The sequence below is a fragment of the Panthera onca genome, chromosome D3 (genome assembly GCF_046562875.1).
Source record: "Panthera onca isolate mPanOnc1 chromosome D3, mPanOnc1 haplotype 2, whole genome shotgun sequence".
NCBI classification, from domain to species: Eukaryota; Metazoa; Chordata; class Mammalia; order Carnivora; family Felidae; genus Panthera; species Panthera onca.
In genome coordinates, this window is record NC_138350.1 from 1,649,437 (window position 1) to 1,674,821 (window position 25,385).

A 25,385-nucleotide genomic window follows, 5' to 3' on the forward strand; every position below is an offset into this window, starting at 1 on the left:
GTGTAGAAGTGAGAAGTGTCAGAGGCAGGGGGATGAGCGCTCCAGGTGCCCGAGGACGGCTCGCTCTGGAGCGAACGGCAGGTGCCAAGGCCCCGGGCAGGACGGCGGCCGTCAGTAGGTTAGTGCCAAGAGGGAAGTGTGGCCGGACGCGGAGCGTGAGGAGAGGGGCAGACAGGTGCTGGGAGCCAGGGGGTTCTGCACCCCCTGCACCAGTCCGGAGGGATTGGGAGCCTCGGGGGCTCCCTGCGCTGACTCCTGTCTCAACAGGCTCATGGGCTGCTGTGCAGGGAGCAGCTCACAGCGGGGACGTCAGGGGCCGGGGACCCGCGAGGAGGCCAGATCAGAGTAGGAGCAGCTGTGGCGGTGGGAGCAAGGCCCGCGTCTGCACGCCATGTGGAGGGGGGGGCCACAGACTTGGGCCGTGAGCAGAGTCCGTGCTGGTCCCCGAACGGGGAAGGACAGAGTTGCTGCCCGCGGAGCTGGGGAGAAGTCAGCAGAGGCAGATTCAGGAGCGGAAAGGCCCGGAGCGCGTGGCAGGATCGGGGCACCTGTGCCTCCGGAGGGCCTCCTTGCAGGGTTAAGTGACGGGAGGTCTTTCCCGCCAGCTGGAGAGGCTGGCCTGGGTCTGTGCGCGTGCACGTGTGCATGTGTGTGACTACTGCCTTTCAGCCTGGCGACGTCTTCCTCTCTCCGAGTCCGCCATTGTCCCCGATGATGTCTTTTCCCTCCTGGTCCCCTAAGCCGTGGCCCCAGTTCTGCTCCCGTGCTCGCGGCAGCAACAGTGATCTCAAGAGCAAAGGGCATCAAGTCGCCGCAGCTGAAAGGTCGGCCGGTGGTGTGGGACCTGCAGCAGCCACCCCCCTGGGGCTTCCCCACCCCCGCTCCCGTCCAGCGTCTGCTCTGCCTGGAACGCTCATTCCTGGGCTGTTTTTCCTTCATCCGTAAATGCCACTTCCCGTTGGCCTGGCTCTCTCTTCGGACGCAGGTGTCCCCCCTGTGAGAGTTCTTCCGCACTGCACGCGTCCCCCCCCAACCCACCGAGAGCTTCTCTGGGACCCTCCTTCTGTAGGGCCCGGGGTCTGTTTGCATGTGGGAAAGAGTGATTTCCAGAGAGAGGTGCAGTCAGAGACCGGACCCCATCCTGAGCACCGGGCACACACATCAACTAATTTAACCTTCACATACCACTATTACGCTTTCCATTTTGAAGTAAAGAAAGTGAGGGATGGACAGGTTTCTGAGAGAGGAGGGGGTTTGCGCTCCCCCTCCCCCTGCCCCAGCCTGGGAAGCTTTGCTGCTCAGCTTAGAGCTGAGGACACTCCAGGCATGGCTGAGTGACAGCACCATGCGGGGGCCGGTTGTGAGAAGGTAGGAGCTCCCAGACACGCCCCCATCTGTGAGCAGGTGCACCCGGGGGCTCGGAACAGTGCCCCAATCCGTGTTTGTGGGTATCGATTCTGGAAGAGTCACTCACGAGGAAGTAGTCTAAAAATGAGCCCACGCTAGGAAGCCGAACGTGCCCTACCCGGCACTTGAGGCCGGTGTCTTAGGATTGGCTCTGAAGCTAATGCGTGCAGATTTATGTAGATTCTCTGCCTTCGTGTCACTGTGTGTTTTCCTTCGTGTAGTTGAGAAGTGCTCAGGGCCAGGTTGCTCGGGTGGGGTGCCTGGCACACTCAGCGTCTGGTCTGTGCGGGGCAGACGGGGGCTCCCTGCGTCCCGAGCCCGGGGCCGTGCACCTGCCCAGCCCGGCCCCGCCCTGCAGGTGCTCCAGCCTGGTGAGCCGCGCGGCCCCGGGATATTCTCGGAGCTCCAAGGTCTGCAGCCTGCACACTTAGCACGGCTCTTTGCAATTCTTTTGTCACAGACGCCATTCCAGCCGGTTTCCTGCTCCAACGCCAGTGTCAGATCTCCCTCCCCACACGCTTTTCATAATTCAGCAGGAATCTTTCAGGCACACGGGATTCTGGAGGAGAAACCTTAAATGTAGCACTGATACTCCCCACACCGGGTTAAGGACGGGCGTCCCTGGGGCTGTCCTAACTTTGTCAAACCTGCAGCTTTAAGCAGTTGAAAACTGACGTCCGGGAGAACAGTAATTGCTGACGTGCGTGTCATGCTTCGCATGTGCTGGGCACCGTTTTACGGGGACTCCTAGCCCGTGAGGGGCGGTTGCCGTCACCCCCGTTGTACAGGTGAGGAAGGTGAGGTCATTTACCCAGACAGCTGGTCGCAGGCTGACTCTGCTCGGCGTGGCTTCTGAGCCACGGGCTCGCGGCAGCAGCGTGGGTACCCAGACGCATCTCCTGTAGCTGAAACAGATTTCCGCAAACGTAGTGGCTCAAAATGACACACATTGTTTTTCCTCTTACGGTTCTGCAGGGCAGAAGTAGGAAGTGGGTCTCAGGAGCTCAAATCAAGATGTCAGCAGGGGTGTGTTCCTTCTGGAGGCTCTGGGGGAGGGTCTGTTTCCTTGGGTTTCCTGCTTCTATCGGCCACCCTGTGGCTCCCAGCCCTCCCTCCATCATCTGGAGGGAGCGTCACTCCGTCCCCTGTGGTCCGCAATGTGTCCTTCCCTCGCTCCCTGTCTTAGGACCCTTGTGATGGCACGGAGCCCACCTGGACCCCTCAGGAAGAGCCTCGTCTGCAGGTCCTTAACTGGGTCACATCTGCAGTGCCCCCTTCCGGTGTGAGGTCCCATCTGCACAGGTCCTGGGGTTCCCGCGTGGCATCTTTGGGAGGAGGTGCATTATCCTGCCTACCACAGTCCCCAAGAGCAGATGAGGAGTTTCCCAGTGCAGGCGAGAGGCCGAGCGGTTGTGGGCGGTTTCCTCCCCCCAAGCGGAGGCCCTTGCAGCCGGCCTCTGGACCAGGATGAGCAGGGATCGTTGCGGACAAGGCTGAGGCCAAGAGGTCGGATTTTTGCCCTTGGATTGGAGGGAGCGTCCCAAAAACTTTCTCGGGGACGCTTTCCCAGTGCGACGCTCCCAGTGGATCCCCAGTGACTCTAAACAAAGGTAGCGTGTTCATTTTCTCAATTTTGCCGGGTCACCGTCTTCCATCTGACTTCCCGGCGGGTTCCTGTTCCAGAAGGCAGAAGGCCATTCAAGTTGATGAAAGTCTTGCATTCCCGCACTTCAAAGAACGGGACTTTCATCAGTTTCTGCCTCTGGGATGGAGCCAGTCTGTGGAGTCATGGAGCCGGAAGACAGGGGTCTGCCTCAGATGCTTGCGGGCGGCAGTTTGCTTTAAAGGCTTCCCAGAGGGCAAAGATCACAGGCGCCCCGGGGAAAGCGACTCTTCCTGGGAGACGTAATTTGTGTGGTTCGAGTTTTGTCTATTTTCTGCAGCTGCACGGACAGCGATACCTTACTTGTTTCAGGATGCAGCGTGAATGTGTTCCCTACGCCTTCCTTCTCTTACGGCCGGAGTCAAAACCTTTCAATATTTGCATCTCAAGACGGTTTTGGGGGTGCCTGGGTGGCTCAACCAACTCTTGCTTGCGGCTCAGGTCACGATCTCACGGTTGTGACGTCGAGCCCCACGTCAGGCTCTGTGCTGATGGTTCGGAGCCTGCTTGGGGTTCCCTCTCTCTCCCTCTCTCCCGGCCCCTCTGCTGGTTGCGTGTCGTCTCTCTCTCTCTCTCTCTCAAAATAAATAAATAAGCTAAAAACAAAAGATTTTTTTTTGTGGTTGGAAGTCATCCTCATGCACCTGCCACTGTATGCTTGCCTTGGTGAGGAGAGCTCACCAACATTTCACTTAACATTCTCTTCCTCGGTGCGATGGTTCGTTTTCAGTGTTTGCCTGACTGGCCGGAGGGATGCCCAGACAGCTGGTCAGCACGATTTCCAGAGGGTGTCTCCTGGGGGGGGCTGGCATTTGGATCAGGAGGTAGAGGAGAGAAGATGGTCCTCACCCGCGTGGGCGGGCAGCAGCCGGTCCTTTGAGAGCCTGAAGAGAAAAGACGTTGGAAGGACACGTCTTCTCTCCCTCCGGCTGAGCTGAGACGACCACCTCCTCCTGCCCTCAGACCCTGGTGCCCCTGGCTGTCCAGCCCGCAGACACAGGGGGCTTCCCGCATCCCGTGCAGATCCTTCCCTCCCCTCCCCTCCCTCTCCACCCTTCTTTCTCTTCTTCTTTCTTTTCTCCAGCAAAAGCCTCCCCTCCGTCTCCGAGTTTCCTGGAGGTGCGCACTCGGGGAGCCACGGTGGTGATTGGAATCCCTTTCACTGCGCGGCGAGGACTAACGTGGCCGCTCAGGTTTAGCGACAGGGTCTCTAATCTCATCGATTTTTCCTGGTATTTGGTAGAATATTATAACTGAGACAATTTAAATAAGATTTTGAGAAATGAATGGAGTCATTTAATCTGCTCTGCTTGTTCAGTAATAGCCGATCAATACGGCGCATTATTGGCTATAGAAATGATGAATGGCCCCCAATCGATTATCAGGGAACAACTGTTTTTGGTTTTTGTTTTTTTAAATTTTCGCTTTATTGGCTCTAGGTGAGTCTTTGTGACATTGATTGTCACAGCGTCTACAAACCAGAGCCGAGCACGATGTGGTGATTTTCACCCTACAGGTTAGATAATGGGTGGCTAACGGAGCCTCCGCGAGCGTGGTGACCTTTACGTTGATCTCTAGGTAATTCCGTTACTGCTCTTTGTATTTTATTTGCCCCAAATCGGCTATTCGTTCACCGCAGAAATGTCTACGTCCTTTGCGTTTGGTGTTAAATGCCATAGGGGCCAGAGGTGAAACGTATGCGAGTGAAGCGGGCAGGCGTGAGCGGGAAGGAACCGTGTGGAGCCGTAGGCAAGTGGCCGCGGCCACAGCTGCAGACGCACGGCGTTGCTGGTCCTGTCGGCCACTTGGGACGAGAGGGCGAGTCAAGCTTCCAGGTGCCTTGTCTTCTGAGACCTCAGGGGAGAGAAGAGATTAAGGGTTCCACGTGGATCATCCCGAGTTCGGGGTCGTCAGCTAATTAGAACATATTAAAAGGTTATTGGGCAACGTGTGGGGTGTTTTTGGGTGTCACATCTGGGTGACACACACCCAGGTGCTGCTGGCCGCAGGGTGGGGCCCACAGGTGCTGAAGCTCATGCCACAGAGCCGTCCAGCCCCACGGTCGCCAGTGTGGGGGGAGCACCTGCATCTTGGGTCAGCATCAAGCCAAGGCTGTATATTCATGCCTAAGACTTACTCTTTTTTTTTTAATTTTTTAACATTCATTTATTAGAGAGAGAGAGAGTGCATGAGCAGGGGAGGGGCAGAGAGAGAGGGAGACACAGAATCGGGAGCAGGCTCCAGGCTCTGAGCTGTCAGCACGGAGCCCGACGTAGGGCTCGAACTCACGGACTGCAAGATCATGACCCGAGCCGAAGTCGGACGCTTAACTGACTCAGTCACCCAGGTGCCCCAGACTTTCTCTTTTAAGAAGTAGAAATCCAGGGGCACCTGGGGGGCTTAGTTGGTTAAGCATCTGACTCTTGATTTTGGCTCAGGTCATGATGTCACAGTTGTGGGATCGAGCCCTGCATCAGGCTCTGTGCTGACACCTGCTTGGGATTCTCTCTCTCTTTCTCTCTCTCTCTCTCTCTCTCCCTCTCTCTCTCTCTCTCTCCCTCTCTCCCTCTCTGAGTCCCTTCCTCCCTCCGTCCCTCCCTCCCTCTCTCTCAAGATAAATAAACTTTAAGAAGAAAAAAAAAGGACAAATTCATGCTTACAGAAAGCAAGGACAGTTCCGTCTCAGAGCATCTTGGTCTTGGGGTTTATGTGTGGCAGGTACGTGTTTCTCACTATCAGCTGGTTGTGGTTGTTTTTAGCTGGAGTAGTGATTCCTTCGCAAGCTCATAATCCCATGCTGCCTGTTTCTTCCTCACTGACCCCGACTCCGGAGTCTTCAGGATCCCTTTGCGAGCTGCTGTCCTTTCTTCCCTGGAACACAGTGTGCGTGCTGTAACATTCTCTGGTGGGATATGTTGGGCGGAGAGGGTTCGTGGAAATGCTGGGGGAGGGCGGTTCTCAGATGGAGGGTGTATCTCTCTCCGTGTGACTGGCTTTGTGACCACTTGTCCAGTAACATTTCCTCCTGCTTATGTGACACCAGCATCATGGGAAACCAGTTCCTGGCAGCATTAAAAAAAAGCATCACGCTGCTAGAAATGAGAAGTCTGTGTAGGCAGAGGGTGACTGCAGGAGCAGCAATACAAGTACAGTTATTTTCCAAGGTCGTCGAGTTCCCTGAAAGGCAGGAACATGGGAACAAAAGAAAAACACGCTTGTAGTAGAGTGGAAATCCGGACGTGGGCGGGCGAGATACGGACCCGAGTTGCAAGTGTGGAGAGAGGGATCTCAGGAAACAACGTGTGTGTGTGTGTGTGTGTGTGTGTGTGTGTGTGTGTGTGTGTATTCGGGTGGGCCGGTCATGCCTGAGGTCAGCAGGTGCGGGCACCTGAGATCACAGATCAGGGCGGGATTCCGCTGGGTGGGACTGGTCACTCCACACTCACGTCCAGTCTTCCCCACCTGCGTGGCGTCCCAGGAGGGTGATATTTGTGGGTTGCAGGAGGGATGAGCAGGGTTTGGGATGTTTACAACTCGCTGGTGCCCATCGCCCCCCACCCCTGCCCCTGGGACGGCCGCGTACCTGGTAGATTTCACGGCATGAACTGCCCTGAGACACCCGGTTTGATCGAGCTGGATGTTCCCCGATTACGCCGATCCGTGGGGCTTTAACAGAGGTCCAGAGTGCTCTGATGGAAATAAAAATACTTTTAATATTATGCAGTTATTATAAAAGTAATACCTGATCACTGTAGAAAATAGAAAACGAAGGGGATGAACAAAAGTAAGAAAACCAATGCATCAATCGTAAATTCTATGCCCAGGGAGAACTCGTGCTAATATTTGTAAATAAATGTTATTCACTGAAGTATAAAATCTATGAAGAAAAGGGAGCGATAGTACAACTAAAGAGGTTAAAAATAAGGGTTAAAAAAAAAGGGAAGAGGGGGCAAACGAATAATTACAAGTAATCAACCCATCCATGATCGAGAGGGAAATGTGGTTGCCTGGGGCTTGGTTGGGGGGGGCAGTGGGAACTGGGGAGAGTCTGGCAAAACGGAACAGACCTCCAGCTGTAAGATGGGTGACTTTTGTGGATCTGATGTGCCACATGGTGAGTGTAGGTGACAACACCATCGCATAAGTGAAACGCGCTAAGGGAGAAGAAATTAAACGCTCACTGTGTATAGTGATGCGTCGGGAGGGCTGTGTTAATTGGATGAGGGGAAACCTGTCAGAATTCATTTGTATATCAAATCACCATGATGTACACCCACCCCAAACATCTGACAGTTTTGTCACTGATATCTCAATAAAGCCGAAAAAGAAGACAGATCGGGTAGGGCTTCCGTGGCGCCCACAACCTCTGTGGCGCCCTCCTCCGGGTCCCTTTGTCCCTGGTGGGCACCGCGGTCCTGATCACGTGTTGCTGGTGCCTGGTGTCGAACTTCACGCAGGTGGCATCACGTGTCCGGCAAGGACGCATGGACCGCTTCTAACGCTCTGTGTCACGTTTCCGAATTCCACGTAGCTTGGGAGGTCCGTTTGGGTCTCCTGCCTCACATGCTGCTGGACTTTCTGTGTTGTTCTTCCAGCCTTGTGTGTGCTCACGAATATGCAGGGTTCTGTGTTTTTGTTCCCAGGAAACGGTCCCATGTGCACGTGCGCCTGTGATGACAACAGCCCCGCGTCATCGCGTAAGCCTCTTGTCCCGGACCCCGTCAGCGGCTGCCCGATGGCTGTCAGCATTGTGCTTGTGGCACACGGGCCGCACTGGACCGAGGTCTCCCCCTGCTGCACCTTGCGCTGGGTGCCGCGGTCCTTCCCCTTTCTGCGTTCCGCTCACAGAAGCGGGACTGCACGCGCTCGGCTCGCGATGGGGACGAAGGCGGGGTGTGGCAGCGCGGCCTGTGCGTCAGCCCCTCGTGGCCGTGCGACGGGCGGCGGCCAGACAGTGGCTGAGAATTTCGAGTATTTTGTCCTGAACGATGACGTGTTGAAGGAGGAATGTTCAGATCGTCCCAGCCCTGAATGGGCGGTTCCAGGTCTGGTCTCACAGCTGATGTCCCAGCAACTGTGGGGACCCCGTTGATTTCTTCATGCTTTGACTCGCGGTGGTCAGAGGGACTGCCTTTTCTAGTTGCTTTGGTATTTGCTTTGTCCCGGTCTTTGTATTCTACCCAGAAAGAGAATGTTGAGATTCGGAAATTTACGCCAGGGATGCCTTCACGATGAGGCTACTTTGTTGTGAGTGAAGAGAACAGATTCTCCCAACACCACAGAGCTGAGTCCTGTGCTCGTTTGTTTTTTAAGCCTGGAGACAACAGCAGGTGGGTGGGATCAGAGTGTCTGCTGGGGATCAGATTCTCAGTCAAACAGGATCGTTTCCATCCTCTGCTAACACGCAAAAGTGTTTCTCTTCGTAAGCAGGGTGTCCAGAGAACACGGGCTCTCCGTTTGGGTGAACTTGGCTCCGATTGATTGAGTTTATAGGGTCGTGGGTTTGGGAGAGAGCATTCTGGCGTTCAGAACAGTTAATAATCCCGGTAGCCGTTCACGGCGGCGGAAGGAGCGTCGCACGGAACGCCGAGACTAATTGTACCGCGTGCTGCACAAACGATAATTGTTACAGAAGTTCACGGACAAACGGGAACAGGGACGGCCGTGGTCAGGAAAAAAGCCTCATGGGGGGGGCGGGTAGGATGGGGTCTGGTGCTTAAACGGGAACAGGGTTTGGGTTAAAGGGGCAGACGTTTGTGGCGTTTGCAAATACATCCTCTTCATCCATGACGTGTTACGTTTGCATTAGGTTCAAATACAAGGGCAGCATGAGTGGAATGAGCAAGATGGCTGATTATGGGTAATTAAGCATCATGATTTTCTCTTCTCCAAGGGGAGCTGGCAGTGGGTCCCACCTCGCTGGCCAACGTCGTCCTGTTTCTGTCACGAATGACTGATGTTCGTGTCGCAAGCTGTTTTAAAAGCCACCGTCTCTGACGCCAGGTTGCCAGTGACATCTGAGAACAGATGAGACAGGGCTCTACGTTTACCTTCTCAGTCTCCCGAGGTGCTTTGCAAGGAGGATGAAAACAAGGAATGTGGGGGAAATGCGGAAGGCTGGCTTGGCTAAGCGTCTGCGTTGGTTCATGTCTGATGGTTCTGTCCAGTCCGTCAGCAAAAGCCTTTGAGCTCTACGCATATTACGGTCACTGCTTACCACCTTCTTGGCTGCACCTTGGCTCAAACCACCATCCTGTGTCACCTTGACTTTTTAAAAAATGTTTTATTTACTTTTGAGAGAGAAAGAGAGAGCATGTGAGTAGGGGAGGGGCAGAGGGGCAGGGACACAGGATCCGAGAGAGAGAGAGAGAGAGAGAGAGAGAGAGAGAGAGAGAGGGAGAGAATGTGAGTAGGGGAGGGGCAGAGGGGCGGGGACAGAAGATCCGAAGTGGGCTCTCCCCTTGTCGGCCTGGATGCAGGGCTCCAACTCATGACGTGAGATCATGACTTGAAGTTGGACGCTCAACCGACCAAGACACCCAGTGGCCCCCACTTCAGATTTTGCAGTCCCCCCCCAACCCCCCGCCCATCGGGCCCTTCTTCACCCTTGCTCCCGCTCTCTACCTTGTCTCCGTAGAGTTTCCAGACTGATCATTTCAAATATCTGGGGTTAGCGGATGATCCTACAGTTTAGAGATTAAAAAACCAAGTGCCTGGGGTGCCTGGGCAGCTCAGTGGGTTAAGTGTCCGACTTCGGCTCAGGTCACGACCTCATGGTTGGTGAGTTCAAGCCCCGCATTGGGCTCTGTGCTGACAGCTCGGAGCCCAGTGCCTGCTTCTGATTCTGTGTCTCCCTCTCTCTCTGCCCCTCCCCTGTTCATGCTCTGTCTCTCAATAATAAATACATGTTAAAAAATTTTTAAAGAAAAACAGCAAAAAACCAAGTGGCTGTAGGAGGTGAGCACGATTACAAATGAGGCAGAAGGGCTGGGTGGGGACTGTAGCAACCTTGTAAGTTCCTGCCCCACCTAATGGGCACCTTTCTTGCTTGTTATGGTAACAAGTGGATTCACAGACTTGTCACCTCTTGCAACGTTTTAAAGAAAAACTCAAAGTCAGGATTTTTACGTGAAATCTTCTGTTTTACAAATATTGGCATTAAAAGCAAATTATGAATTTAAAATAACACCATGAAGAATCAAACCCAACAGTCTTTGGAGCCAGATCTGGTTCCTGGGGCTTCAGTTTTGTATCTGCTGTGGGCCGTGGGGAGGGTTTTATTTTATTTTATTTTATTTTATTATATTATATTTTTTTAGTATAAAATTTATCGTCAGATTGGTTTCCATACAACACCCAGTGCTCATCCCGACAGGTGCCCTCCTCAATGCCCATCACGCACCAATGGGGAGGGTTTTCAAAAAAGAAACAACTGAAAGAAGAGTGGGGTGACATTCTGTGGCCATCTACCTGGGCTTCCTCCTGAGACCGTGTTTGGGGACTGACGGTTTCTTCTTGGCATCGTGAAGGCCCAGTGACCCCTCTCTCCCTCGTTATAACTATAGATGTCCCTTTGCCATGGGAAGGCGATCTTAGAATTTAATAATTAGAAAATAATTCTTAAAAGGATTTGAAATCAGCCCTTTTCCCTTTCACATGGCCAGCACCTGAGCGCAGGAAAACAGAATTTACTCCAGAAGTTAAATGGGCCATTGCTTTTCAGCCCTCTGACATTCTAAACGAAGACCAAGCCTTTCAGGCTCCGATGGGTCCAGATTTCCCAGGTCGTTTTCATCTCCGCACTGCAGATGCCGGCCGGCCGGGGTTCCCTCGAGAGAAAGGGGCTGATTGCCTTAAGGTTAAGAATTTCCAGGCAAACCTGAGCGGATTGCACATTAATTGCAATCACTCACATCACAGAGTAAAAATGTGCCGTGCTCGCTCAGAGACAAAATTTGTTGTCAAATGAATTTGAGAAACAGGAACAAATATCGTAAGATGTGAATTTCAGCCTTTGATAATGCTTTAAAGAAAACAGTTTATTTCTGTCCTCGTTTTCGAGAACCCTCTGTACTGATGGGTTTTTCTCTGGCTTCTTGTCATACTGTCCTTTTCCCCCCCACATTCTGTGTCTTTATTTTTCTTTTATGATGGACTGAAGTGGGAGACTCTCTGGAGACCCCTCTCCCCGCTCCCCGCCCTGGACCTCCACCTGTTAACATGCTTGCACAAGAGATAGACACACAGAACCGGTGTAATGAGCCTGGTGGAGAAACAGATGTTGCCATGCTGGGTGCAGCCTGTGATCGGGGAAGAGTGTGATCGGGGATGTCCCGACTGGGAAGGATGGTACGGGTAGCCGGGGCTTAGCCACCTGCCCTTGCTCTGTGAGTTTCGCTTCTTCTCCATCAGCCCCCAGCATATGTAAAGCGTTTAAGGTTGCCGTTTCCAATTTTGTTCCAGTGAGACCCTGCTAATCCACCCACACTTAACATGCCCCGTGTAAATTGTTAATTTGATCGCAAGTCACTTGGGAAAAGAGGATCTCATGCTGAGTAACCAGATCTTGGGAACAGAAGCTGGTGGAAGCTGGTGGGGGGGTCCACAGAGGGACCCACGTGATCCCAGCTGCCCCCTCTCATTGCCCTGCGCCCCCGACCTGCGCCTTTGTTCTGTTTTGTCTTGTCGCTAAAATGGGGACGGTCACATCGTCATACAAGAGATCTAAAGACGGTCCTCAGAGGTCACCTCGTCAGGGGCTGCTGGTCCACGCTGCACTTTGGACTCACCTGGGAGTTTCTAACAGAAAGTTCTGGCGTTCGGGCCACAGCCACAGGAATACATCAGCACTGGGTGAGGTGGGCGTTCGCATTTCTCTGAAAAGGCAGGACAAGGCTGATGTAGCTCATCCACCTTGGACAGAGTCCGGCTCCTGTCAGTCGGGCTCAGAGCTGGGACGCGGCTCCTTGGGCACGTGTGCTCAGCTGCGGAGGGGTCCCCAGACCTCCGCCCCGAGATCGCCGCGTCTGCCAACTCCCTTCACCTCTGACCTGCGTCAGCCTCCTCACAAGCTCCCCGTTCAGCCTTTTGGACACACTTTAGCCTCCTCCAAAACCCCAAGGGCTCCTAATCACACATAGGATAAAGTCCAAAGTGCACCGTGGCACAAGAGACCTTGCCTGGTCTGGCCCATGGCTGTGCGTCTGCCCCAGGGCCTTTGCTCTTGCTGTACCCCCAACCTGGGCAGCATCCCTGACCGTGTTGCGTCGCCACCACGTCCTAGCTTCCCAGGGGTCTCTGCTTAAATGTGGCCTATTCAGGAGTCTGTGCCGGGCCTAGGGCATCCAGACGCACAAATGAAGGCCGGGTGTTTCTTTAGTCGCTGATTTGGTATTCAGGATTCTTAACCTTCTCACAGTCTGGTGTTCCCGTGGTCGAGGAAGATTTGGGAAACCCTTGTGTAGAGAACAGACCGATGTGGGACCTGTCAGGCTGTGGCACCAGCTGGGCGGACCCTGACAAGCACATGGCATCTGGGCTCGCCCCAGCCCACAACCTGCAGCCGGTGACACCCTCTGCCGGGCCGGGAGGCGTTCTGACCGCCAGCCGGGTGTGTTTCTGCCGCGGCCTGCTCTTCAGGGTCCCCCTCGTTTCTTGCTGGGAAGAAGGGATCATCGGAAAAGCGGCTCATTGATATGGGGGAGGGGGATCGATCAGGCTGGTGTGCAGAATGAGGACTTGACTACAGCCAAGTGAGAAAGTTACATTTCCCGTGACCCAAGCTGATGAAGCAAGCTTTGTGCCTTCTGTGTGAGGAGTGGGCGGGCAGAGGACCCTCCCGAGGGTGTCTGCAGCCCTCTTACTACGGGACTCTGCCCTGGGGCCAGAGTTTGCGCAGGGTGCACGTGGGTCTGTGCTCTGTCCATCTAGCTCCCGACTCCCGCGGTCACCTGTCCTTGAAGCGTCCCAGCTGGTGAAGGTCAGTGGGGGCAGCTGAGGGGAGGTCAGGCCTGACAAGCTGTTCACCTGTGGTTAGACTCCACAGGCAGCTCCAGGGACCCACTAGCAGGGGGCCACCCCTCCCCTCTGGGGGCAGAGCCCTGATTCACTTGTTGGTTTTGACCCAGAGACGTGGATTATTTCTGGGCACTGAGAGAAAGAGACTGTGAGGGCCTCCCACCTGCTTTTGTTACCTGTTGAATTCGGTGCAAATCACTCCCCTGACGGGGGCGTGTTGTGCTTGGATGGGTCAGTGGACAGGTTGGCCCTGGGTGGGCAGTTCAACCTTTCTTTCCACTTCAATGTTGCTGTCATTAGCCTGAGAGTGGGGGGGAAGACAGCCTTTGCGTATGCAATGCATTTATTACAACCATGTGTTTAAATAATGGTGTATCTGCACCTCGAATGTGGACCTATTCCATGCAGAGGACCTTTCCACGATTTAGTCCTATCAGATCATTCGTTGTATTCTCGATCACGAGTCTTTAATGGCCGACTTGAAACTTTGCGCATGTGTGTGTGTGTGTGTGTGTGTGTGTGTGTTTGTGGGGGGGGACAAGAACGGCGACTGACCGGTTTCCCGGTCTCACGGCTGGCGGGAGGGAGAGTTGGCTCGGGCTGCAGTGGGGAGCAGACCAGGCGGCCTGGCCCAGCACCTGTTTTCTCACCCACCCCCTTCCCTGCCTGAATTTCAGCTTCTATTTTGCCTTTATTACGGTGGCAAAAGCGAGTTACTTATTGGCCGCTTACTGCCTGTTTTACTGAAAGGACGTAAATTAAGAGGAAAGTCAGTTCTGACTTGGAGTGTGTTGGGGGCGTGGCAGCTCCTCTGACCCCCCCTTTGTCCTCGGAGATGCACAGAAGGGGAATCACCTCTCGTGCTACCTGGGTTAGTACTTTTATGATAAATCCGTTTCCGCGGCGCTGGGAAGCCAGGCCGTGCAGAGGCGAGGAGCTCACATTCTGGAGTCGGGCGGGGCTTGGCCACGTTCTGTCTCAAGCATCGAAAATTCTCTGGGTCGTATTCCCTTGCCTACTAAGTGGGGATAATAAAATGCTCACCTGGCACCATGATGAGCGTAGGATAGCGTACTAAATGGGCGAGAACACAGTAAATGTCACTTTCCTGGTCTGTGTTCCTCACCCTTCCCACGAAACACCTGCAGAAGTCAACCGACTTCCAGAGACAGCAAGATGCAAACGTGTGAAGCCTTGTCAGAAAGAATAAACTAAGGGGCAAACCCGGCCCCTCGGGGTTTACTTTACGTAACCGGAGGTAACACGGTCGTAGCAACACGGCGCGTGAGGCTTCATGGTGCTTTTGTGAGCTCCTCCGGGGAACCTTCTCCCCTTGCCTCCTGCCTCCGCCCAGACACCCCGCTGGGCCCGGAGCCATGCCGGTGTCAGGGTGCGGGTGTGGCCCGTGCCCGGCCAGTCTGTGTGTTCCCTCTCCCTGGCCGCTGTGATCCCTGTTGACACGAGCACGTGACCCAGTGTGGCCCAGTGAGCGCCAGGCTTCGGATTCGAGTTGTTAAGGAAAAGCAGCTACGGACCCTGCTGGACTTGACCCTGGGGGGAGAGAGGCCAGGAGCTCCTGGGAGCCACGGGCATGTGACTGGGCCACCCTGAACATAAGCCATTAGTTTTGGAGAAAAAAGATGCTGTTAAACCTGGGTCCTGACTCGACACCTCTGGATCCCTCGGATTTTGGAGTAAGAGAAATTACTGACACTGCTTAAGTTGCACAGGTATGGATTTTCCGACAGGTTTTACAAAAACAGACCAACAGGCGACACTTGGGATGTGGTGCCTCTCCTCTCCCCCCTCCCCTCCCTCCTCCCTTCCCTCCTCCCCTCCTCCTCTCATCCTTCCCCCTCCTCCCCTTCCTCACCTTCCTTCTTCCTCCCTTCTCTCCCCCCTCCCCTCCCTCCTTCCTTCCCTCCTCCCCCTCCTCCTCTCATCCTTCCCCCTCCTCCCCTTCCTCACCTTCCTTCCTCCTCCCTTCTCTCTCCCTCTCCTCTCCCCCCTCCCCTCCCTCCTCCCTTCCCTCCTCCCCCTCCTCCTCTCATCCTTCCCCCTCCTCCCCTTCCTCCCCTTCCTTCCTCCTCCCTTCTCTCCCCCTCTCCCTCTCCTCTCCCACCTCCCCCTCCTCCTCCCCCTCCTCCTTCCCTCTCCTCCCTCTCCTCACCTTTCCCTCTCTTTTATCTTCCTTCAGGAAATGACGATTTGATTAAATCACCCAAAAGGACTTTGCCCTCAGGAAGTGGGGAAGAAGGAGAGCTGTTTGTGAGATTTTTAAAATGCTGTTCAGTCCCAGCACTAATTAAACATGAATGTTAACAGTCCTTAAAAAATTACGAGCTCTGACATTGTACTGGTCTTTATATGAAACTACTTACTGGAGTCCTTGCACCGCATCCCGGGTGGCCCCGGCCTTGGGGTGGGGGGGTGTGGGCGAGAGGTTAAAGGTGCCATCAGAGCTCTGAACCCTCACCGTGTCTTCTCGCCGGCCTTCCATCTGTGCGGCGTTCCGGAAGATTCAGCCCCCACGGCCTTGTGGAGTGCAGGTGTGGGGTGATGAGCCGTGGACCTTGCTGTGGGAGATTGGCTCTGCCTGTTTGCCCTGCGCCCCTTCATGCTTCCCCCCCCTCGTTTACTTAGTGTCCCTCCGTCCCTGGCATCCTTCCGGGCCTGCACACCCATGGCCCCGAGCAAGCCCGCTCAGATCTCCACCTGCAGTGATTTGCCAAAGAAGGAGGGGTCTGCAGATTAAGTCAGGAAAGCAGATGGGAAAGGCAATGAAAGATAGGAAGCAAGGACACAGGGCCTGAGGGAGTGACCAGGTAGGGCGACCTCAGGCCAGCTCGAGGTGCCTCTTAGGTCAAGACCCGAATTAGGACGGTTAGCCATGCAAAAGGCCCGGGGGGAGAGCATTTCAGGCGGAAGAAGAGGCCAGTACAAAGGCCCTGAGGCAGGACTCTGGCAGAGAGCGTGCAGGGCAGTATGAACAGATGCAGATGGGCAGGGGGGTGTGGCAGTCGGAGAGAGGCCACGGGGCCTCCTCCTGCAGGATTTTACAGTCACCTCATGTGCGTCATGAGGTATATGCTTTGTCCATTCATGTTCTCTTTCTTAGCAGTGTTGGGGGCAGTTTCCAGGCACAGGGATGCAGGAAGTAACCGGTTCTCAGCGTGTGGCTCCTGGACCAGCTGTACCTGCACGACCGGGTAGAAGGCAGGGCCTTGGGGCCTACCCCAGACCCAGTGGATCAGAGGCCGGGAGGACCAGGCCTCCCGATGCGGGCCAGAGTTGGGGAAACGCCGCGCTCAGAGTTTGCTCCTTCGTAGTGTCAGACATTAAGGGGGAACTCGCACGCCTCCCTTTCTGCCACGGTTGCCAACCGAGACCCTCCGTGTAGTTACGGAATGTGGGCACAGACACTGAAACACACCGGGTGAGGTTGGGGCCAGACCTGTGTGCGGCTTGCCTGCTGTGCCTGGCTGGTTACGTTTTTAAAAATTGGGTGTGCCCCTAAAAGCACAGAGCTGGTCCACACCCATTATTTGAAGGAATTTTGCAGTTTTTCTTTAAAAAAATTTTTTTTTAATGTTTATTTCTGAGAGAGAGCATGAGTGGGGGAGGGGCAGAGAGAGAGAGAGAGAGAGAGAGAGAGAGAGATCACAAGTGGGGGAGAAACAGAGAGAGAGGGAGACGCAGAATCCGAAGCAGGCTCCAGGCTCCGAGCTGTCAGCACAGAGCCCGATGCGGGACTCGAACCCAGGAACCGCGAGAGCCTGACCTGAGCCGACTGGGCCCCCCAGGCGCCCCTGAAGTTTTTCTTAAACAGGAGAAAAAACAAAAACAAAAACAAATTCTGGAATGAGAGGGATCTACACTCGAACAACCACGCACACACAAAATTCTTCCGCGAATGGATTTGTACGTACGTACGCGGTCGTGAATGCACGTCTGCACATGGCTGTACACGCGAGAACCGTTCTATTGAAATTCGCTAGAATAGCTGTTCTCGGACGGTAGCCTGTGATCCCTCGGGGATTGTTTTGGCGAAGACCGCTGAGCCCCAGCCCCAGAGTGTCTTGAGTCAAGCGTCAGCCGCGGGACCTGAGAATCCGCACGTCCGTCTAAACCAGTTCCCAGGGGATTTGATGCCGCCTGCGTGGGGACCGTCCGCGGAGGGCACGTTGCTGGAGCACAGAGCTCGGGAAAGAGGACTCTGTCGTAAAGCCAGGGATTGGCTCCGCTGTGAGTAGCGGGAGTTGCAAAACGGAGGAGCTGAAAGTGGCTGAGAATTGCTTCTCCGTCACGTAAAAGTTCAGGCTCACGCAGCGGCACGCTCGGTCGGCCGGGACCCAGAGTCCTTCTGTCCACAGCCTGTGTCCCCTTTTCAAGGTCGGTGTGCCCACTCTCCAGCTTCAGCCACAGGAGGAGGGAAGGCAGGGAAGGAGCGGGGCAGCACCGCTCCGTTTATCACTTCTTGCAAACTGCAAACCCCCTCGGCCAGCGGCCCAGTGTGGAAAACACTCGCCACATGAGGCTGTTGACTTCAAGTCCCTGGAACTCAGTGCAATTCAGGAAGTTATTTTCCCTGTAGCACTAACTGTATTTCAGCCGTTCAAGTGGTTTGTGGCCACTGCATTGAACGCAGGGATAAATAAGTTTTCGCGATCCTGGAAAGTTCCACTGGACTGGGAGGGGCTAGAGCTTAGGGGCGTGGCTACTCCCGCCAGTTGGGAATGTGTTGTTTTTCCCCCCTGGCAGGGGGTCCTTGTTAAAACTGGGGTCCTATTGTGATAAACAGACATGAAAACTGATTTTACAGAATAACTTCTTGTTCCTATCCCAGGACCAAGGGCATGCACTGAGTAAAAGGCATCTCAGGCTGACCTGGATGGGATCTCAGATGTTGTTAGGTGCTTTCAACTCTGATGCTTAGAATCTTATAAAGTCCTAGATTTGCCTCATTTGAAACTCAACCTTACGACTTTGATCCGAAGGATCATATCGGCATTTAACTGTTAGCTTCATGTTTTCACTCACTTTATGTATGTGAACGCATGATCTACATATGAATCAATGTAGATGCACTTTCATATTCTAACAGAGACACAATAGTGAGCCAACAGAATGGTCAAAGTCCCGGCCTTCACATAGCTGTCAGAGTATTGGGCCAACAGACATATAAATGATCATAAAGGTATGTACAATTTATTATATATTATATAATTTATGATACAAATATGAAGATAATATAAATATATAATAAATGACATAAGGCCAGTACACAGAGAAGAATGTGTTCATTCAGTTAGTACTTACTGGGGATGTTCTGCATGAAAGGTGCTCGAATAAGATAGATTCTGTACACATCAGATGAGAAAGTTATGTAATATGTTCCAGTGTGATGTGTGAGAAGGAGAAAGGCAGATGTGGAACAAGGCGGGAGACGAGGGGAGCCAAGGAGAGGGGTTTGCGACTTTACACGGAGGGCAGCGAAGGCCTCCCGGGGAGTTGCCCCTGGAGACAGAATCATGAGGAAGAGAGGGAGTAAGGCTTGATGTAGGAATGCTGGGATGCCAGGGCAGGGAAGGGCAAGTGCAAGGGTCCTGAGACAGATGCAGGGTTGATGTGTCTGAGGAGCAGGGGAGGGTGGCCATGGGCAAGGTCAGAGGGTAACAGGCTAGACCCTGTAGCGTCTTTGGGATTTCATACGGACTTCAGAATTTCCTCTGAGTAAAGCACTGGAAGGTTTTGTGCAGAGGAAAGACTGCTTTGTATTTTCACAGAGTAACTCTGGCTGCTTTATTTTACCACATGTGCCATATAATATATTATTTACTACATGATGTGCAATGTACCATGTGCTATATAATATGCCGGGTGATATTTAATATACTATACAATATAAGTAGACTATAGAGTGTAGACTGTCCTATACAATATAAATAGACTGTAGAGTGTAGACCGTCCTATGCGAGGGCATGAATGGAAGCACACTGACCAGTAAGGAGGCTGCTACAGTAACCCAAGTGAGAGTTGGAGGTTGCTCGGTGCAGAGTAGCTCCGCTGTGCATTTATCCATGTGGATTCACGCTCTGCTCCTTCCTCCCCACTCTACCCTGAAATGCTAACAGTCACGAACTGTGTCTACGGGCTTCCTTGCTCTCCGGCTCCCGTGTGAGTTTGGCCGTGGGAAGATAAGGACGGGGATCAAAGGCCGAGGAAGAAGGCGTGGGTTGGCAGAGGCCGTGTTTCCCCACTGAGGACCGCCGCGCTGCTGGGAAGCCCTCCCTGAGCTGTGGCCACCGCCATCCGGCACCCGCTCTTCCGCACGCCTTTCCCAGCCTGGAATTTCTGTTGCTTTAGCTCCGGCTGCTGCTAGTTCAGGATGCACCTTTCTCTCCGCCACAGCTTTAAATAACCCGTCGTAAAACATCCTCACCTACCGATTGTAGCAGGGTGAATGTTTTCTGCAGGGACCCTGACTGATGGAGAGGCCCTCACAGATGGGAATGGACAGAAGAGTTCAGATTCCAGATATGTTTCAAGGCAGAGCCGACAGCTTAGGGATTCACTACGCAATATGAGAGGAAGAAAAGAGTAAGCTAGGACTCCCAAGTTTTTGTCAAGGATATTGGACTCATGAAGTCGCATTTTCCAAGATGGGAACGCTGTAGCCAGAGAGGTTTTATAAGTACCAGTGAAACGTTATACTTTGGGCATGTCACATAACGGATAATATGCTATTCACGTGAAAATTAGCAAACGATCTTTAGAGGTAATGGGAAAATGTAGGGGAAAAACCTTAAGGAGAAAATTAACACTAAGTCTCATCAGGTACATACAACTCATTCCTGTTTGGTGTGCTTTCTATTCTCCTGCCCTTCATGGGGATATACTGTATTTTATTGTTACCGAGTCTTTCTTTTAATATATAGATCTCTAAAATTCATGACATCTTAAATTAACTAGTGTCCTGAAATCAGTTGTCACATGATTCACATTGCTCTCCTGCTAGTATTACCTGCCGTCCAGGTCATACCTGCTCATAATTCATTGCCGCTATGTGTAAATAGTTTTAAATAAATTTTCAGTAAGTATACGAAAGAAAAATGAAAAGCTTAGTGTCATCCTTTAATCTCTTAGTGGTACATAAAATAATGGCTTATTTAAAAATTAATGGGATCTTAGAGACTATAAAATATGATATGCATTTTTGCATTATAAACTACATGTCCTCATTTTATTCAAGCAATAATAACTTGTGTGATATTTGCTTCAGGCTGGTAGACCAGACTTCCTGCTGAGTAGAAAAGCTGAATAATACCGTGGAAAAAGAAATGCTTTAAGGCATTAGTGAGCTGTGGAGGCAGATGGGATATTAAGGAGTAAAGAAGCCGGGGGAAAGGGAGGCACATTGTGGCAAATCCAACATCCTGAGATGTTTCCCCTCAGGACATTTGCTTCTGCTTAGTTGGTACAAGACAAAGAAACTTAAAAGCTGAGAAGAAAGTAGTAGCTAGGGGGCTGGAAGCCGAATGAAGTTTTCACAATGTCGTGGAGCTGGGCAAACAAAAGTAGTTGCTCTTTATGCCAAGAAATAGGGGTAAAGTCCCTAGGCTTTCAGAGAGATTTTTTGAAGGCTTTACCTTGTGGGTAAGAAAAATACTGGAAATAACTAGACCTCACAAAAACTATAATCCAGCTTCAAATCAGATCAACTCCTACTGGATGAAGGTGATATGACCCTCTTCTACTTATTTTCCAGAAGCAAATTAAATCATCCGGGACAAATATAACTCCATCTGGGTGTTCTGGATAACCCTTTATTCATGTGCCTAGCACTCAACAGAGACATTCTAGGTAAACCAGAAGACAAGATGAAAAGAATGAAATAGATTATAGAAACATGCACAGAGGTAATACAAATGTTAGAGGTGAGTTACTAGATATATAATTTTAAATAAATGGGATCCATATGCTTAAGTAAACAAATGGCAAGATAGGATATTTTAGCAGAAAACTAGAATCTACCAAATAAAATACAATGGGAATTTTAGACTGAAAAAGTATAATTAATGTGATTAAAAATTCCATATATGTGTTATAATGCAGATTAATCAGAGCTGGAGTGAGAATCGGGACTGAAAAATAGACCCCTGGAAAATACACAAATATAAAAAATAAGAAAGTAAGAAGAAACATGGTAATAAGCATATGTGACATTGTGTGAAGTTCTAACTGAGGTATAATTGGAGTCTGAGAGAGAAGGGAGATAAAAAGGTATAAAGACTTTGAAGAAGAAATTACAGCTGAGAATTTTTCAAAACTAGTGAAAGATTTTAAGCTGATGATTCAAGAAGGAACATGAAATCCCAATAGTGCATGCATGCACACGCACGTGTGTGCGCACACACACGCGCGCACACACACACACACACACACACACACCCCTACACAAATCTTAGGAATTTTTCTGAAAACAAATGACAAAGAGGACACCTTAACAGCAGCCACAAGAAGAGAGATCAATTATCTTCTAAAGAGGAATATGAGCCTTACAGCAGACTTATGTACATAAATTATGGATGTAAGAAGACGATGGACTGACGCTTGCTGAATGAAAGTAATTGCCAATCTAGATAGAGTTCTATAGGCGGCAAAAATATTCTTAAATAACTTAGGTGAAGGAAATGATTTACATCAACAAAGCCTAAGATAAACTATGCCCAGAGGTGTTATTCATTTGAAGTAAGAGGATCACCAGTAAAAGACGACGAGCATCAGAAAATGTACACATGATGCTAAATCCAAATAATATTGATGGTTAGCAAGAATAAGGTTGACAAATGTATAATGACATGTGTGCACTTTGATAGCAACACACGGGATACTTTTACTGCCCTAAAAACGCTCCGTGCTCCACCTGTTCAAATATCCCCCAGACTTCTCTGGCAACCACTGATCCTTTTACTGGCTTCATAGTTCTGGCCTTTTAAGAATGTAATGTAGATGGAATCAGACGGAATGTGGCTTCTCCAGATTGACATCTTTTACTTAGCCATAATCATACAAAGTCCCTTTATGTCTTCAGAGCTTGACAGCTCATTTCTTTTCAGCGGTGAATTCTACTCCATCATCTGGATGTACCACAATTTATTTATCCATTCACCTCCTGAAGGATATCTTGGTTGCTTCCATGTTGTGGCAATTAGGAATAAAGCTGCTTCAACCATTCGTGGGCAGGTTTTGTGGTAGACATCAATTTTTAGCTCCTTTGAGTAATTATCAAGGGGCGTGGCTGTTGGATTGGATGGTAAAGGTATGCTTAGTTTTGTAAGAAATTGCTAAGCTGATTTTGAAATTGGCTGCACCATTTTGCATTCCCACTAACAATGAATGAGAGGTCCTTTCCTCCACATCTTCACCAGCACTTGCTGTTGTCAGTACTTTGTGTTTTGGCTGTTTTAACGGGTTTGGAGTGGTTATATACACTTTCAATTGATATTTAGTTTGTTGCCATTTTTTTAAGTCTGACACTGCACTGAACATTCTTAAAATGTAGACTGTCCCGTGCATTTCCTTATTTTTTCAAGCCTAGGAATAGATGGCAAAGCATACGATGAATGAGGCCAACCTTCTCTTAGATGCGTCAGTCATCTTTAGGCGATATGGCCCTAGACATGCTTCTACACCAAGCCCTGTTTACCAGTGTAGCTGTGGCTGAACTCTGGACAGCATTGTTCATTGTGAGTTAAAAACTGTTTGCCAAGTCTGAGAGGAAAAATACGCTATATTGAACGTGACTTTTCTAGTCGTGTTCGTAGAGACAAAAATAGAGTTTTAGCTCTATTTTCAGAATCTGGTAATAACAGATCCTGGTTTCTTTAATCTCATCTTTGATAGTCTGTCTGGAAGGTCAGTTGCCATTGTGCGTTCACTAATCTGCATGGTCAGAGCATTTGATTGTGTCCTTTTGGCCTGTAAATCTGTTACTGGTATGCACGCATACGTACATCCGTACATACATGGCGTGCGTACATACAGTGTTTACATTGCAAAACTGGAGTAGTGGTTCTCAGGAGTGGTTTTGCTTCCTAATGAGGGTTGCCAGATAGAGCAAATAAAAATGCAGAACTTCCAGTTAAATTCGATTTTGGGATAAACAATGAATGTCCTATGCAATATTTGGGACACGCTTACACTAAGAAAAGCATTCATTGTTATTCTGAAGTTCACATTTAAATAAGTGCCTGTGTTTATCTGGCAACTGTACCCGGAGGGGTTATTTGGCAATGTCTGGAGGTATGAATGGCTGTCACAGCTGAGCAAGGGGGTTCTACTGGCATCTGGTGGGTTGAGGCCGGGGTTGCTGATAAATATTCAGCAATGCACAAAACGACTTTCTACAATGACCAGTTCCCTCCGTAGTCCTCAGTTGAGAGTTCCCGATTGAGACCGTTGGAGTTTCTGTTCCATTTCCAGGCTTTTGCATTTAGCTCGTGAAATGTCAAGACTGACAAGGACTGAATGTGAGTGATACATACAGGGCTACAGAACTCCTCACTGCCTCTCCCTGTCGTAGGCGGAAGTCTTACGTGACTGGCCGTGCCACCCTCCACCCTCCAGCCCTGCTTTGTTTCCGACACGGCACTTGCTGCTACATTGGGTCATGTGGCAGGGATTCATCGCTTGTGTTTTAAATGTGCCCCTCTCACCAGGACATGGCGTCCTGGGGATGGAGACCTTGTTCCTCTTGTTTAAGCTGGTCTCCTCAGCACCTTGGAGAGCGTCTGTCCGTACTGTGAAGGGCACTGTGACCACAGAAGCTGAAGCGTGTCTTGCTTTGAAGATAACTTCACAGCCTCCAAACACGTTTTTCATGACAAATGATTCTTCAAGTGGGACGCTTCTCACACTTAGATCTACACAGGGGTGGGGGGTGCTGCCTGTGCCACTGGCTGCTCCTTGGAGAAGCGGCAGTAAAATGCCCATTGCCTGACTCATTCAAGGCATGAAAACGTGCTTGGGAAATGGAGACAGATTCGCCTCTGAAATATCTGAAACAACAAATTTGGGTTTTGGAATCCAATTAAGAACCGTGCATGGAAAGGAAATGTGTTAATCTCCATCTTGGGACATTCTTCCTTGTTCCCAGTGCTGCAGGGAAACGGGGCGGTGGCGGGGAGGGGTGCAGTTCTCCGCAAGTGTCTCTAAAAGTGTCCTTTTATTGACAGAGATCCTGAAGAACCACTCATGTGTTTTTCTGGAGCTAACATTCTCATGAATAGGTAATAAAGCCCCCAAACTGCCCAGCTCTGCGCTTGCTCCGGGGGTCGGTCCCCCATGCGTTGTTTTCATAACTTTCGAGCAGCAGTAGGTTCTTTAAGCCCTTTGCTTGTAATCCATGCTGCCAGTGTAGACAGACACTCCCATAGTGTCAACCTAAGCAGTGTTATCCATGATTCTTGGACGTGATGTAGGAATTACATTGTTTCCCGTATTTGTTAAGAGAAATGCCTGGCTCATTGCGATTTTAAAAATATGCTTTTCTGTGCACCACTGGCAATCGTCAATCGTGGTGCCATTGACACTCATGCCACATTCTAGCAAAGGCATGGATTCGCATGGAAAGACGAACAAAACAGGGCTGAGTCCTTGACTCGCTCCTGGAGGGTCACATTGTGTGGTGGTAAAGGAGCCAGACTCTGGGGTGTGAATCGTGTCTGCCACTTAACCACCTGCATGACTTCAGGCCACTCAGCTTCTCAGCATCTCCGTTTCCTCACTGCCAAGTAAGGGTGATACAAAGCACCTGCCACGTGGGGTTGCTGAGCATCGCGGGGTCACCCACCCCTCTAGAGCATACAGGACAGCGTCTGGAAGTAAAGAAGCATAATTATTACCTAAGTCACTTGGAGGGGGTTTGCTACATACCCAAGGAGAAAAACAGCATCAAGGACTGCGTACGTGTTGGAGGCCCCGTGGGAGTGGGGCGAATGAATGGGCTGACTTGCCTAGAAGCAGAGGCCCCAGATGGCAGTGCTCTAGGCTGGGACAGATGGCATCTTTCCAGCTAGAGATTTGCTTTGGGGGAGAGGCCATTATAACCGGCCATTACAACCATTATAAATACCAGGACGTTGTGAACGGTGAGCTGCAGGGTACAGGTTTGACGTGGGAGTCACTGCCTAGCCGCGGAAACCTTTTGAGGGGTAACAACAAACAGGAAGGACAACAGCAAAGCCGTAAGAGCCCAGTGGCTTGTGGGGAGCGAAACCCCAGTCGTCAGACAGGG

At 51.3% G+C, this 25,385-nt stretch overlaps 1 protein-coding gene across 1 annotated transcript in view; it reads left to right on the forward strand.

Annotated features, from left to right (window-relative positions):
- Nucleotides 1–25,385, forward strand: part of TMEM132D (transmembrane protein 132D) — a 446,208-nt gene that overhangs the window by 4,914 nt on the left and 415,909 nt on the right. Inside the window, exons 4-5 of the mRNA XM_081790846.1 lie at nt 742–941; nt 1,281–1,368. Of these exons, the coding sequence (XP_081646972.1) occupies nt 742–941; nt 1,281–1,368 (288 nt within the window). The remainder of the gene's footprint in view (nt 1–741; nt 942–1,280; nt 1,369–25,385) is intronic.